Genomic DNA, 15,069 nt, shown 5'->3' with positions numbered 1-15,069 from the left:
CTGAAAGTGGAAATACTTTGTTTATATGAGTGTATCTTAGATACAACTACAAAGCATCTATTTCATTGGTCACATAAATGAAAAATGTGCTCTTTAAAACTATGAGTATAGCTAGACTGAGTAAAAAACATCTGGAGTATCATAAACTTAGTATTTCATTTAAACAGTCATGAAGAATAGTAGCTTTCGTTCTACTACTAAAGTGGGAATCTTTGAATCAGATTCACATTATTGGCACCCATTTTCGTTGCCACTTTATTTTTCAAAACCAAACTGCTTAGTGACAGCATCACAGTTTTTCAGTGAATTAACTGTGATGTTCATTGAAGTAGTAATTTGGAATCAAAGCCCACTTGTCACCCAAGTACTATAGTATTCTATAATCTGAATTACAATAATCTCCTTTGCTATTATAATTTGTGGCTAAATTAAACTGTATGGTTATTCCTTAAGTCATCCATCAGGCTTACAGAAGTTATTTAATTAATGTTTCAGAGACTAATTTAGTTGCATTAGATACAGTGAACCATTAAAGCCTAACAGAAGGGAGCATACAGAGTTTTACATTCATTTTAGCTGCTTCTCAATAATAAATACATAGAAGGTGAATACATGAGAATGGACTAATCGATGAAAATAAACTCACTTGCTACAGAAATACCGAATAGTTGATCTGCTTGTTCAGGATGCATTAAAAATTAAAGTTGGTTCCAGAAAGCATATAATGGCAATCTCTTTCCATAGATAAAACAGACACAAGATGAAGAAAAGAAGCAACTTACTGCTCTTCGTGATCTGATAAAATCATCTCTGCAACTTGATCAGAAGGAGGTAAATAATTTAGATGTCTTGTTCTTGAAGATAGTGTGAATTTGTGGTTTCTATATTCAGAAATTGGTTTTTAATTGATGTTGTATTTGTGTAGTTATTGGTACAGAAAAATTGGACTTCAAACATTATGACAAAACTAATATTTAGAACATTCAACTACATATCAACAAACAACAGTTTCATATTAGTTTTCTGTTTCAATTTTATCTATGAAAATGAATTATTCCTTTTTTGTGTAATTTCTTTGTTGTTTTAATATATTCAGAAGAACAGTTGTAATGGGTCAGATAAATGCTTCATCTACCCCAGGATCCTGTCCCTGACAATGATAAAGGATGAGTGTTCAGGTAAAAATATAGATGAATGGGATGCACACTTCTTTCTTAGAACCTCCTAGACAGATCGTGTTCAGGATTTTCCTGGTCTAAGTGATCCTGAGTAAGCCAGAATGAGAACTAGAGGTTTGCCTTTTTGTATGGTTTCTATATTCATCTGACAGTTGTCATGAATTTTATCATCTTTATTAACAGTGTATGGTAGCTACTGACCAGTCAGCCTCACTTTCATCCCTGGAAAGGTGATGGAACAACTTACCCTAGGTAAGGTTAGGTAATGTAACCAGGCATGTAAAGGATAGTAGCTAGTAACAGGACAAGGGGTAATGGGATGAAGCTGAAACACAAAAAGTTCCACTTAAACATAACAAAAAACTATTTCACTGTGAGGGTGAAGGAGCAGTGGAACAGGCTGCCTAGAGGGGTTATGGAGTCTCCTTCCTTGGAGGTCTTCAAGACCCACCTGGACATGTTCCTATGCGACCTGATGTAGGTGACCCTACTTCTGAAGGTGGGTTGGACTAGATGATCTCTAAAGGTCCCTTCCAACCCTACCATTCTGTGATTCTATGATTCTAAGAAGAGAGCCTATAGATCATGGCAGGAAGTGATGATCACTTGGAATGAATATAAGGCTGTTGCCAGAGGATATAGGGAGGCAAATAGGAAACCTAAAGCCTCATTGCAGTTGCACGTTGCAAAGGAGGTCAAGGACAACAAGAAGTGCTTCTTCAAATAAATTTCATATAAAACTAATGCTAGAGGCAGTGTAGGGCCGCTGTTGAATGAGACGGGTGCCCTGGTGACAGAGGATACAGAGAAGCCAGAGGTACTGAATGCTTTCTTTGCCTCTGTCTATACTGCTGGAGACTATCCTCAGGAGCCCCAGACTTCAGAGGAAGTCAGGTTAAGGAGGATCAGTTCAGCAGTCTGGATGTGCATAAATCCATGAGCCCTGATGGGATGCACCCACGGGTGGAAGTCATTATTAAATCACTCTCCATAATCTTCAGTAAGTCGTGGAGAACAGGAGAGATGCCTGAGGACTGGAGGAGAGCAAATGTCACTCCAGTCTTCAAAAAGGGAAAGAAGGAGGAGCTGAGTAACTACAGACTGGTCAGCCTCACCTCCATCCCTGGAAAGGTGATGGAATGTTTTATCCTGGGTGCTGTCTCCAGGCATTTAAAGGACAAGAGGGTCATTGGGAGCAGTCAACATGGTTTTACCAAAGGGAAGTCATGTTTGACCAACCTGATAGCCTTTTATGAAGATGTAACCAGGTGGGTAAATGGTGGCAGTGCAGTGGATGTGGATTATCTTGATTTCAGTAAAGCATTTGACACCATCTCCCACAGCATCCTCACAACACAACTGAGGTGTGGGCTGGATGATCAGGTAGTGAGGTGGATTGTTAACTGGTTGAAGGGAAGAAGGCAGCGAGGTGTGATCAGTGGGGCAGGATCTAGTTGGAGGCCTGTATCTAGTGGAGTCCCTCAGGGATTGGTGCTGGGACCAGTACTATTCAGTCTATTCATTAATGACCTTGATGAGGGAACAGAGGCACTGTCAGCAAGTTTTCTGATGATACTAAACTGGGGGGAGTAACTGACACACCAGAAGGCTGTGCTGCCATCCGGAGAGACCTGGACAGGCTGGAGGGTTGGGCAGAGAGAAATCTAATGAAATTCAACAAGGACAAGTGTAGTCTTGCATCTGGGAAAGAATAACCCCATGTAGCAGTACAGGTTGAGGAATGAACTCTTAGAGAGTAGTGCAGGGGAAAGGGACCTGAGGGTCTTGGTGAACAACAGGATGACCATGAGCCAGCAACATGCCCTTGTGGCCAAGAAGGCCAATGGCATCCTGGAGTGTATTAGAAGGGGTGTGGGCAGTAGGTTGAGAGAGCTTCTCCTCTCCCTCTACTCTGCCCTTGTGAGACCGCATCTGGAATATTGTGTCCAGTCCTGGGCCCCTCATTTCAAGAAGGACAGGGAGCTGCTGGAGAGAGTTCAGCACAGAGCCATCAAGATGATAAAGGGAGTGGAGCATCTCCCTTATGATGAAAGGCTGAGGGAGCTGGGGCTCTTTAGCTTGGAGGAGACTGAGGGGTGACCTTGTTAATGTTTACACAGGATGGGTGTCAGGAGGATGGAGCCAGGCTGTTCTCAATGATATCCAATGATAGGACAAGGGTCAATGGGTACAAGCTGGAACATAAGAGATTCCAAAGAAACATGAGGAAAAACTTCTTCACTGTGAGGGTGAGGGAGCACTGGAACAGGCTTCTCAGATGAGTTGTGGGGTCTCCTTCTCTGGAGACATTCAAAACTCACCTGGATGAGTTCCTGTGTGGCCTAGTGTAGGTGGTCCTGCTCTGTCAGGGGGATTGGACTAGGTGATCTTTCAAGGCCCCTTCCGGCCCTTAAGATTCTGTGATTCGGTAAGGAAGATAATTTGTATGTTAACCAGATAGCAGTAGCTTAGACAGGTGAAGCTGAGTGTTGTGGAGTGTAAGAGGGTGACATTCCTTCAGAAAAAGATTTCTGAACCCCTCTATTCAGTTTTCTCCTAGGCAAATAAAACATTCATATTTGCCAGATGTCTACTCAGCTTATTAAACATTTATTATTTAAATTATTAAACATCAGACAGAATCCATTCTGCTGCAGATGTATCAGCATCCACATATGTGATTAGGCAGTATTGCTAACATCAGATACATTTAAGAATATGATTTGCAACCTGAAGTAATCACCCAAGTTCCCAACAGCAACCAATCATGGGTGTTTAGAGTAAAATGGAGGGCAACAAACTGATACTTCCCCAAAGTACCCTCCCATTGGTAGTTTGACGAGTTTCAGTCTGTGCACCACTCAATGGATTTCCCTTTTGAATTTGTTCAGTTGCTTTTTGAGGCAGTGCAAACCATCATCTTCTGTTACAGCTGTGTCTTTCCCACCATTGCTACATGTTGTGTGGAGAAATATTTTTCCTTTTATTTCTTTTCAACTTTTAGATCTGCATGCCCTACTCCAGGTGAGAGTGGGAGTTGATGATACCGTCACTAAATCATTTCCAATCTTTTTATTTCTTTTCAGTGTAAGTCCTAACATTGACTTACTTGACCAGTGCTTACTGCAGAGAAAGAAGTGTGTAACATTTAATCAGATGTAAAGCTGTAACTATATAATCCTTCTTCTGAGTCTTAATAGTCACCTCACAGTATACTATTTTTTTCTTGTGTCACGTTGTATTTGTTTATGCTGATCTTCACCTGTCATTGTCAAATTACTCACTATCATGAGCTCCTTGAGAAAGTCTTCAATCAGCCTTTCTGGAGTATCCTGGATAATGTAATGTCATCTAGCAAACTTTGACAGTTTACTGTCCACCCCTTTCCAGATTGTTCCAGTGTTAGACATCTCATATACAGCTTTCTGTGAAATTCATTTGCTTGTTTCCTGCGTTTAACTTGTTAGCTCATTGGAGGACTTTTCCTTTTGTCTGATAGCAATGTAATTCTTTTCATAAGAAACACTAAGTGCCCATTGAAACTTCAAGTACATTGTATCAATCTGATTTCTTTCATGTGTATCACCTTACAGATTTCTTCAAAGAACTCCCTAAGATTTTTGAGACAAAAGCTTTCTGCATGAAAGCTGCACTGCCTTTTCCAGTATATATAATACTAAAACTACACTAAAAAGTAATTTTCATGAATCTTCCTTATATGATGTGAAACTTAATAGTCTTTACTTTCCTGAAATTCTTTGGAACCTCTTCAAAAATAGTGCCTTGGTAACTGGGACAAGTGAGTATTTTTTTGGGCTTTCCTGTAATTTTGTAGGCAGCACATTATGCTTATGGCTATGGCATGTAGATAAATGACTTGAAGTTAATAAATTATTCAGGTGGAATCACAATTTATAAGGAATGACTGAGGCATTCCTTACATTATGGTAGTGGTGAGTTTTTTCTTTTGAATATTTGCCCATGTGTGCTTTTGTAATGTATATGTGCATTATATAGTGAATGAAGCTTGACAAGAAGGCTGTTACTCTCCCTGCATCTTTAATCCCATCATTCTGAAGGACAAAACAACCTTACAACACACTGTACATGATTTTTAGAATTTATTTGATTTCACAAATGATGACAGGAGCAGTACAGAGCACCTTTGAATAGGTCCTGATTTATTATAAGACCTGCCAACTCTCTCTAGTACTCAGTTTTCCTTTATGTCATACTCTACCATCTTTCCCAGTGCTCTATTTTGAGGATTTTTTTTCCTTCCATCTCCAATGTACCATGGAATGTACTAGATCTCTTCCATAATACTTACAGAGTTTCTCATACATGTGTTATATTTTTAGTCCCCCTAGTATATAAATGACTCTGCATATATCTCCTGCTTGTTCTCTGTCCTCACTCACAAAAGTTCAACAGAATATTAGATTTCAAGAGTTATTTGGAAATAACTTTAAATCCTAAACTGTTTTTATGAATCGATTCTCAACACACAAAGAAACACATCCTGCTATCTTCTCAGAAGCCTTTTTCTTCTAGAGACTGATTATCTGGGAAGCAAAAAAAAAAAAATCCTTTCCTCCCTTCTGGTTACTGCATATGTTGTTAAGTTCAAACTCCTTGGTAATCAGCCAGTTCAATACATAAAGTAGGACAAACACGTTGCTTTTATCTGATGCCATGTTCTGTACATACATGGCTGCATACAAGTCAAGTTTTAAAAGCTGCTCACAGAGTATTACTAAGTAGAATAACTAAATGAAATATAATAGTTGATTTTTTGGTTACCTGGATGTGTACTAAAAATACTCCATTTCAGTGGAAAGTAACCTCGTGTAAAATACAAAAAATAAACGAGTGCAGAAACTTAGCTACACATTCTAATAAAGTAGCTTCACAGGCATCATCAAAATAAACTATGCAACTTTCCTGACTTGAATTATAATGGAGACAAATCCTAGGACTTTTCTAAAACCATGTATGTATATGTATGATAGCTATATAAAAAGGTACACATGTCAAAATAAAGTGTTTGTCTTGAAGAGAATTGAAATTGTGTCTTAGAAGGAAAAGAAGCAGTATCCTGATTCTCATGTTCAGGCAAATCATGGGAGAGAGAGATCTACTGTAACAAAAGAATCAACTATTTTGGACAAAATAATAAATTTGATCACATTGATGTTTAAATATTTATTTCAAAATCAACGTGAGGACTTACTTTCACTCATGTGATTCTGCTACATTACATGAGTCACAGAGTAATGATGCTGGCAGATGATGAGGAACTTGATAAAACAATGCTTCTGTTATTTAGTTACTCAGTGTTTTAATCCTGAAATAGCATGCCAGCATTCATTACTCCTTAGTTAAGTGGCAACAAAACTTAGACACATGGCCAGAGTTTCACCAGTCAGCTCTTCATCATTATATATATCCAGATCGTCAAGGCTGTAGAGCTGGGTTTTATTCCTGTGATATGTGACCTGGTTGGTTGTGATTATTTTTTCACTTGTGTTAGTGCATTTTAATATCATTGTTGGAAAAGTTACTAATCAATGGAAATATTGAAGAACGTGAAATTAATGATATTTTCTCTGGTGATTTTGTAAAGGTTCAAAGGTACTCTTACCAAAAATAATGGTGGTGGGGAAGAGCTTAAAATAATAAAACTGGGGCCCTGGATGTGGGCCTCGTTTTTTATTTGACCCCTTGTACAAGAGAAAGAAGTTGAAACTAGTGATTCCAGTCCAAATTGTGAATTCTGCCACCTTCAACCTCTTTAAGTTGCCGTTGCATAAGTGAGACTTCTTGACCATCTCAACCTGACTTATTGTCACAGATGACAGATTCCTCCGTAGCTGCTAAATCTATTAAAGCATTTAGAGTCTTCTTGAATTCAAAATATCATGTGTGGAAAAATTACTCTTCTTTATTCATACATTCATTCCAGAAAAAACACTGATGCACTAAATGAGATAACCTCATTCCCCACACTTTCAAGGTCTAATAATGCAACTTTTAGTTCACTGTTATGTGCATTCAAGGTGTGTATTTGGCATTATGGACATCTGTAGTGCTCTTAGATATTTAAACTGGCATACCATTGTCCTTTCATTGGTGTAAAAAATATTACTGTCATCTTTGCTATTACCTGTTTCTTGACACATCTTGACAGTCTTTGAATGCTGGGTTGTGCAGAAGTGCTAGTGCTGTAGCTACACTAGGAGAAGTACAATTAACTGTGACACTGTCCCATACAATGTCTTTCATTGCCATTATGTACAGTCTTAACTTAATGGACTTTATGTTACTTTGGTCAAGATTTACCTGGTAATGTAAAATTACTATGGTTTATAGCTTTGGGGAAAAGTATTTTAAGGGATACTAGTTTAAGTTTAATGTTTAATGTTACTTATTTGTTAATAAGCTTAAATGTTAAAGGAAAGAATACTTCTAATACAAGGCTTTGTTGCCTATTTCTGTATACTAATTATTGGTGTGAATTTTACTTAACAGCCTGAAGTTGAATATATGTAGTCATTAGAATTGTGTTTTCTGTCTGTTTTGTTAACTATTTTTTTGCATTTGTGTTTATTTCCCCACATGTCCATCTGATATGCTCTTAGAAACAGGAATTACATCTGCTTACATTCTTTCCTATGCCAATATCAATAGGATCCCAGTTCCAATGGGGGTTTGAAGTTTACTTGTAACAAATTAGCTGCTTGCTGTGATGGTGTAAACACTTACTGCTGGCAGCACATTACACAGAGCAGCCTTCAAGCTGCTTCCAGCCACAACTGCCAGTTTTACCATAGCCCTTCTTTCTGAACTCCTATGAGAAATGTGTTGCAAAAGGAAAAACAGTTGTAAGGACCCTGAATAAAATAGGAGGGCATTATCCTCAGTGTGTATTCTTTGTGATGATTCTAAGAAACTGTGCTTTGAAACTGTGCTGATGAGGCCTCATCTGGAGTCCTGTGTCCAGTTCTGGGCTCCTCAGCTCAAGAGGGACAGGGAAGTGCTGGAGAGAGTCCAGCACGGGGCCACCAAGATGATCAGGGGACGGGAACATCTTTCATATGAGGAAAGGCTGCGGGAACTGGGACTGCTTAGTCTGGAGGAGACTGAGGGGAGATCTTATTAACATTTACAAATATCTAAAGGGTGGGTGTCAGGAGGTTGGGACATCCCTTTTTTCTATAGTAGCTAGCAACAGGACAAGGGGTAATGGGATGAAGCTAGAACACAAAAAGTTCCACTTAAACCTAAGAAAAAAGTTTTACTGTTCAGGTGAGGGAGCCCTGGCACAGGCTGCCCAGGGAGGGTGTGGAGTCTCCCTCCTTGGAGGTCTTCAAGACCCTCCTGGACATGTTCCTATGCAACCTGATCTAGGTGGTTCTGCTTCTGCAGGGGGGTTGGAATAGATGATCTCTAAAGGTCCCTTCCAACCCCTACCATTCTATGGTTCTATGAGTTGGGAAAAGTCTGTTGCCAAGGAAGTAACTGAACTTCCCATTCTTCTGATTTATTACCTTTTTTCTGGAGAAAATTTGGCAAACATTTAGCAGATAATTGTTTCACAGCTACACTTGAACTCATGTCAATGTATCCTGAACTATAGCTTTTTATATAGATTTGCAAAAATGAAAAGTTAACTTTGGGCCTGGTTGTTTTCAATGGAAATTCACAGTTAACTCCAGTTTGGTGTAGGATACAATATGGCAATAATTTTAGGACAATTTATATGTAATGAAGTTTGGAAGGTATTTAGTAAAACTTGATGCTATGATCAGCTGTCTTTTGAAGCAATGTTGTAGATGCAAAGTTGCACAGAATTTTATTGTGATGTTTTGTTATTTGATGAGAAAAGACACCACTGGGCCTAAAAAAGTAATTCTTGCCTTCATTCTAGTAGTGTTGTTAGAAAGGAGGAAAATTGTTTTACTTCATATGGGGGCAATAACATTTATTTTTAGGGAACGTGTTTTTTAAAATAAAATAATAATTCTTGTTTTAAATTATTTGCTTTCTCTTTCCTCTGTTGCTTTTGCCTTTCGTGATCGAAGTCTAGGAGAGTAAGTCAATGTTTTAATGAACTTTTGGGGATTTTTTTCTCTATGCTTGTAACAAGTTAATCCATTTCACTTAATTGTTTCACTTGATCAGGCCAGAAGTTATTTCAGTTTACCTCATTCACTAAAATTCATGAATTATATACATATTGTTAATGGATGTAAAAAAATAGTGATTGTTACCATTTGGTTTTATTTGTTTATATCCATGTCTTTCTGTATATATGCATGCTATATTCTATTGCCTTCTTTTCAAAGTTTTTATCTTAGCCTTTTACTCTTTGATTATAAGATTGTGAAATATTAAAATTCTATATTACAAAAAGTCATTATTTTGAGATCATCTTTGTATCCATACTACAAAGACCTAACAAGGTAGTTGAATCTTGAACACACAGTTAATTCAAGATCACCTGATGATCAAAGCTCTCCTATGAATGTAAACCATGTGTTAGGAGTTCTTTCTCTCTTTTTTTAGTTTTTTTTAATTTGTGAAGTTCTGGTGGAGAGAGAAATAAAGTAAAATAGACTTAAAGGTTGTGAAAACTTCCTGTGCATCTCAGGAGATGTTAATGATGTTTTTCCCTTTCTTAGGATTCACAGAGCAGGCAAGGAGGTTATAGTATGCATCAGCTTCAGGGGAATAAGGAGTATGGCAGTGAAAAGAAAGGCTATCTTTTAAAGAAGAGTGATGGGTACGTTCTTGGAGCATGTAATAATGCATAATGAGAACTATTAGTATGTTCATGTATTGTTTTGCCTTGTTTTCTGTGGTGGGTGATTAAGGTACATTCTCCTAATGCATATGCCACAAGTACTCACAGTTCATGTCTGAACACAGTTCTGAATTTAATAAAGTAAATATAAAAAGCATGACAAAAACAGGTCATATTAAAAAGAACGATTATCTTTACAAGTGTCTAAAAGGTGATTAAGACCTGTCAAAAATCTCCAAGTTACCTCTGGGGAGAGGCATTTGGTAAAATTTTGACTGCATCTGTTTGTTTCTCCAAGCTAATATCAAAAAGTGTTAAGGGAATTAACATGTGTTTTGAAATCATGTCTAGTTACTGAATTTGTTGTTGTTGATGTTCTTATTTAGGTTAAGGAAGGTATGGCAAAGGAGAAAGTGCACTGTTAAAAATGGAATTCTTACCATATCACATGCAACGGTAAGTTACTTTTACACCTTGTTATTAAAATCCTAAATTAACACTAACCTTTCCTCGTGAATCTCTTGGTGATAATCCCTATTACAAGAAAAGATGCTGGTTCTGCTTCCAACTGTTGAATTTCTGTGGATTATCAAATGCCAGAGACTGACTTAGGGAAGCATTTTTATATTACTCTGTTAACATTTTTCCTAGCTGTCTGCTGCTGACCACTAGTGGGAAGAGACCTTCAGGTTAAATGGAGTAGTACACTTGTTCTTACTGTGCCTTTGAGACATGGAGTGCAATTAATCTGAATAAAATGAAGTGTCTACAGTGTAGCTGCCTGTATCAGAGCAATATCCTGTAGACTCCTCTCTTAGCCACTGGAGATCTGGTCAAAGGAGTTTGGGTAGATGTGGTCAGATGTGTTGTTATACACTCACTTATGTCTTTGACTGTAGTGGAAGACTAATAACTAGCTCACATATGGATGTCTGTATTAGACATGTTTTATTCCTACACAGAATGTTAACTATTTAAAACATTTTGATGCCTACATATTCATTTTGTAAAAAAACTCAAATTGGTCAACTAATCAGGGTGAGCAATTGATGAGACTAAGGGCTGGTTTGAAATCAATTTCCAAACTTCTATGGATTGTATGAACTCTTCTTTAGCCTTCTAAAAACTTTCTTCAAATTGTTTTCTCACTGATACAGTTTATGAGAGCTCATTTATTACTTAAATGTATTTTTCTTACCAGACTATTGATAAATGTATTGAACAGATTTTTCAATGACTAATTCAACTGGTTTTGCTCGTAAGAGTTGTTATGGTATAACTGTGAAGCACTTAATTGGAAACTTGAGAAGTGTTCAATATTTGATGTTATTGACAGAGTCTAACAGATAACTGAATGTGTTGAGTGCTGCTAAATAAAAATGTGACATTTTGGAAAGTGTTTATCGTAGTGAGTTCTGGGAATGAGGTGTATATCTGACTGTCTTCCTAGGGATACTAAATCATGAGGAATCAACAACATTATCATGAAGGAGTCCTAAAACTGTCTTGTGGCAGCATGACACAAACTCATTACAAACAAGAGTAACTCTAGCACACTTGTTAAAAGAGATGATCTCATTTTATCACTCTCTTTTTGGTTATGAGTATCAGTGTCTAAAGCTTGCACTACGTATCTGAAGCAAGTTAAGGGCAAGTCACTACATCTTGTACGGGACTGTTGGGGTTTTTTTAATGGCTAGGAAGATACTTTCATCTCCTTTGGGGAGTCACACAAATTGTTTATACTTCACTTAGTAATGTTTCAGTTATCACTGGTTTTTTTTTTAATCATGTGTTGTCAAGCTCAAGACTTGCCAATCTAGAATTCTTTGAATTGCACTATTGGCTGTAGTTTTCCTCTTCTTATATGTAGCTGTGTAAAAGCAGTCCATTTGCTGCTTTCTATTGCAGTGGCAAAAGGCAAGTAATTTCCTTGTTTTCAATGATGGGAAGTTCAGATGATGACAGTGTGTTCAAGACTACACTTTGAAAACTGAGAGTCCAAACATGTACTTACTCCTTCAAGGAATTGCTGCTCCTTCAATGTCAAAATTATTGGGTTGATGGGCTTGTTCTGACATTCATTTGACAAAGTGGGAAATGCACTTTGAGTTTACACTTTTCTTTACTTGCTGGTTTTGTATTCCTTTTGTATTTGTTTCACAATTTCTAACATGAATAACTTCCAAAACTCAGTTCAAAACTATTTACTAATAACTGACATCTCACTTTATATCTGCCATCTGTAGCAACTTTAATTCAGTATCTCTATAGTTTGTGATAAACTCATATAAATCCCAAATACTTCAAAGACACATTTAGATATCATGTCTTAAGTAACCTAATTACAGCAGAGTATTAGTAGCTGTATTTATTCTGAATTCTAGGACTTCAGATCTCCACCTTCCCATTTCCTTTTGAAAGTGTTAGGATTATATCCTTGGTTTATTTAAAATAGGAGGCATTCTTAAAATATGGGCATTCTTGAATGAAAAATTGCCTGATAGTTTTACCTTTGTGAATGACATACAATAGAACCCCTAGGTATTAGCGTATTCTAAATTAAGATTGTATTCCTTTAATCCCTTTCAAATAGTCATGAAGATCTGCCATGAAGATTTTTATTCTGTTTAGATTTAACAACCTGTCCATTTTTACAGACCAAGTCAAATAAAGTCATGCTGGTCTCCAGCGTTTCGAGGGTGTATGTGTATCTATGCCCATTCTTTAAATTGGTATTATATATGCCCACTCCCCAGAATGGAAAAGTAATCCTAAATCAAGACATTTTTAAAGTAAAATAAATTTTCTTTTTAGTCCAACAGGCAACCAGCCAAACTGAATTTATTGACCTGCCAGGTGAAGCCAAATGCCGAAGATAAGAAGTCTTTTGATCTAATATCACGTATGTAGCAACTTTAGTACCATGTTGCATTATATGGGATTTTTGAGTGTTGAGACAAGATACTTTGAGTAAAAATAAGGTTACAGTTCAACATATGGATCTGTATCCAGCAGCACCTCATGAGTGTTCGGATCCCTCGAGTTTTGAAGATGAGTTGAAGGGATAAAGGAATAAAGAATGTTTTTTATGTGTATATCTAACATAAATACTGTTCATTTGTGATAAGCCATGAACTACAGGATATGTACCATTCTCCTGAGTTCAGAGACGTGTTTAACAATGTAGTGGAACATACATAAGCTATATCCACAAGGAAGTGGAAAAGGCCTTCAGCCTCCTCTTGTTTTTTCCTTCATCATCTGTTTTACTTTTTTACTGCAATTTCAGGAGTTGAAGAAGGCAAGGAGACCCCAATTTCTTTTAATCTTTTCTTTTCCTTTTAACATATGCTTCTGTTCATCAAAAATTGTTAGTGATTTTGTCTTCTCAGTATTAAAGTTCTTGTGGTTTCCTTTCTTCCCATTTTTGGTCTTGCATAGCAGGTATTTGTATCCAGTCTGATTTTTAAAAAGTGTTGATGTTGATGAGTCCTCTTACTGTTTTCAGTCTTTACATACATTGTATTAAACAGAAAATAGTTGCACCTTTCTATATTTATGAGAACAGTCTATGATACCTTTGAATGTGAGAGGTAATACCGAGTTGATATCTCATGCTTTGGTTAGTAAAAAGATGTTTCTTAATCCAGAGGCAAAAGCAGATAATAGGAACAAATTGATTTTACCATTTTCTGCTACTTAAGTTTCAGATATAACTTCAGAAGGACAGAATTTGATTCATATGCTTATTTTTCTTTACTATTTCTAAATGTAAGACTTTTGAAATACGTACCTCTGGTATACATCAAAATTCAGAGTTTCATCTTTCTCTGGGTTTTTTTACAATTGTTTTCTGTAGCTATGAGCTGAAGTTTTCATGTTGCTGGTTAGGAGCAGTTGCTAGGTACCAAAGAGAATTTCATAACAACTATGTAGTTTTTTAAAATTTTATCATATCCTAAATAAAAAAATGTATTTTTTTGTTTCAGATAATAGAACATACCACTTTCAAGCAGAAGATGAACAGGAATACGTAGCGTAAGAAAGTTTACATTTCTTTGTTTATTTTGCAATGGGTGTGTATAAAATCACATGTAAACTGTGGAAATAGTTTTCTCAGTTAATGCAAAAGTAGTCCTTACTGTTTGGGGTTTTTTCTACTGTTTTGAATCTATAACTGTAAACTGTTTTGGGTCACTCTAGAGGGTTCTTTGAAAACTTGTAACATGAAAACCAAAACAAAACCCCATCCTAACCCATCAAAAGCCCATTCAGACTGTGTACACTGCCAACACATGGGTCGTGTGCAGTTGCTTGGCATAATGTAATAGATCAGCTTATTAGGAGCCAGAGAAAATATTTTTAAATTCTACTTGAATCTTCTGTGTAAACCCTCTTCTGCAATTACTTGTTTCCTCCTGATACTACCTTTTACTTTAATTTAAAAACAATAGATAGAGTATCTCCATATAACACAGAAAATACTTACAGGTAATGCATCTTTTCTACTCTAGGCCTAGAATTAAACATCAAAGCAGTTCTCTTTAAGATCTGTGTACTTAAGAATCCAGTAACTTGCTTCATTAATGCATGTTTCCAGTCAGCTTGTTTCCTTTAAAACAATCTTTCCTTCTGCTACATCACAAGTATTTCTTTTCCTTATAACCATGTGAGACTTGTTTTCTTCCTGAATATTGCTCTTGGTGCCTTCAAATGTGTGTGGTGCAGAACATGACAACCCAATGCTCATCACCTAGCAGTTCTAGAAATAAAGTTACTAGTAAAGAGGGCAGCAGGCCTGTGAGCCTTCCACACTGCCTCATTTTTCAGGACTGTTGTGTACTTTTGTTACATATTCATAGAACCATTTTGATTGGAAAAAGCCTTTAATGTCCTCAAGTCCAACCACTAACCTCACACTTCAATATTCTAATGAAAGACTGTTGCTCCATGTGTATTTTAAAGGTACAGAGAATGTTTGTAGGGTAGTTAGTTGTTTGGGAGTCAGTGGCATTGACAATTGAATGTTGGAAGGCATGAATGAAATGGGAAGGCTGGGGAGTTCTTTGTCATGCAGCTGTT

General features: G+C 36.9%; 1 protein-coding gene across 2 annotated transcripts in view; it reads left to right on the top strand.

The window, feature by feature from the left end:
• ASAP1 (ArfGAP with SH3 domain, ankyrin repeat and PH domain 1) overlaps positions 1–15,069 on the top strand; it is a 157,797-nt gene that overhangs the window by 97,359 nt on the left and 45,369 nt on the right. For both annotated transcript variants that reach the window (XM_061994994.1, XM_061994995.1), the window contains 5 exons: positions 745–831; positions 9,863–9,963; positions 10,371–10,440; positions 12,802–12,889; positions 13,977–14,025. In XM_061994994.1, the coding sequence (XP_061850978.1) occupies positions 745–831; positions 9,863–9,963; positions 10,371–10,440; positions 12,802–12,889; positions 13,977–14,025 (395 nt within the window). The remainder of the gene's footprint in view (positions 1–744; positions 832–9,862; positions 9,964–10,370; positions 10,441–12,801; positions 12,890–13,976; positions 14,026–15,069) is intronic.

The sequence above is a fragment of the Colius striatus genome, chromosome 4, assembly GCF_028858725.1.
Source record: "Colius striatus isolate bColStr4 chromosome 4, bColStr4.1.hap1, whole genome shotgun sequence".
NCBI lineage: Eukaryota > Metazoa > Chordata > Aves > Coliiformes > Coliidae > Colius > Colius striatus.
This window is presented reverse-complemented; position numbering and strand designations above follow the sequence as displayed.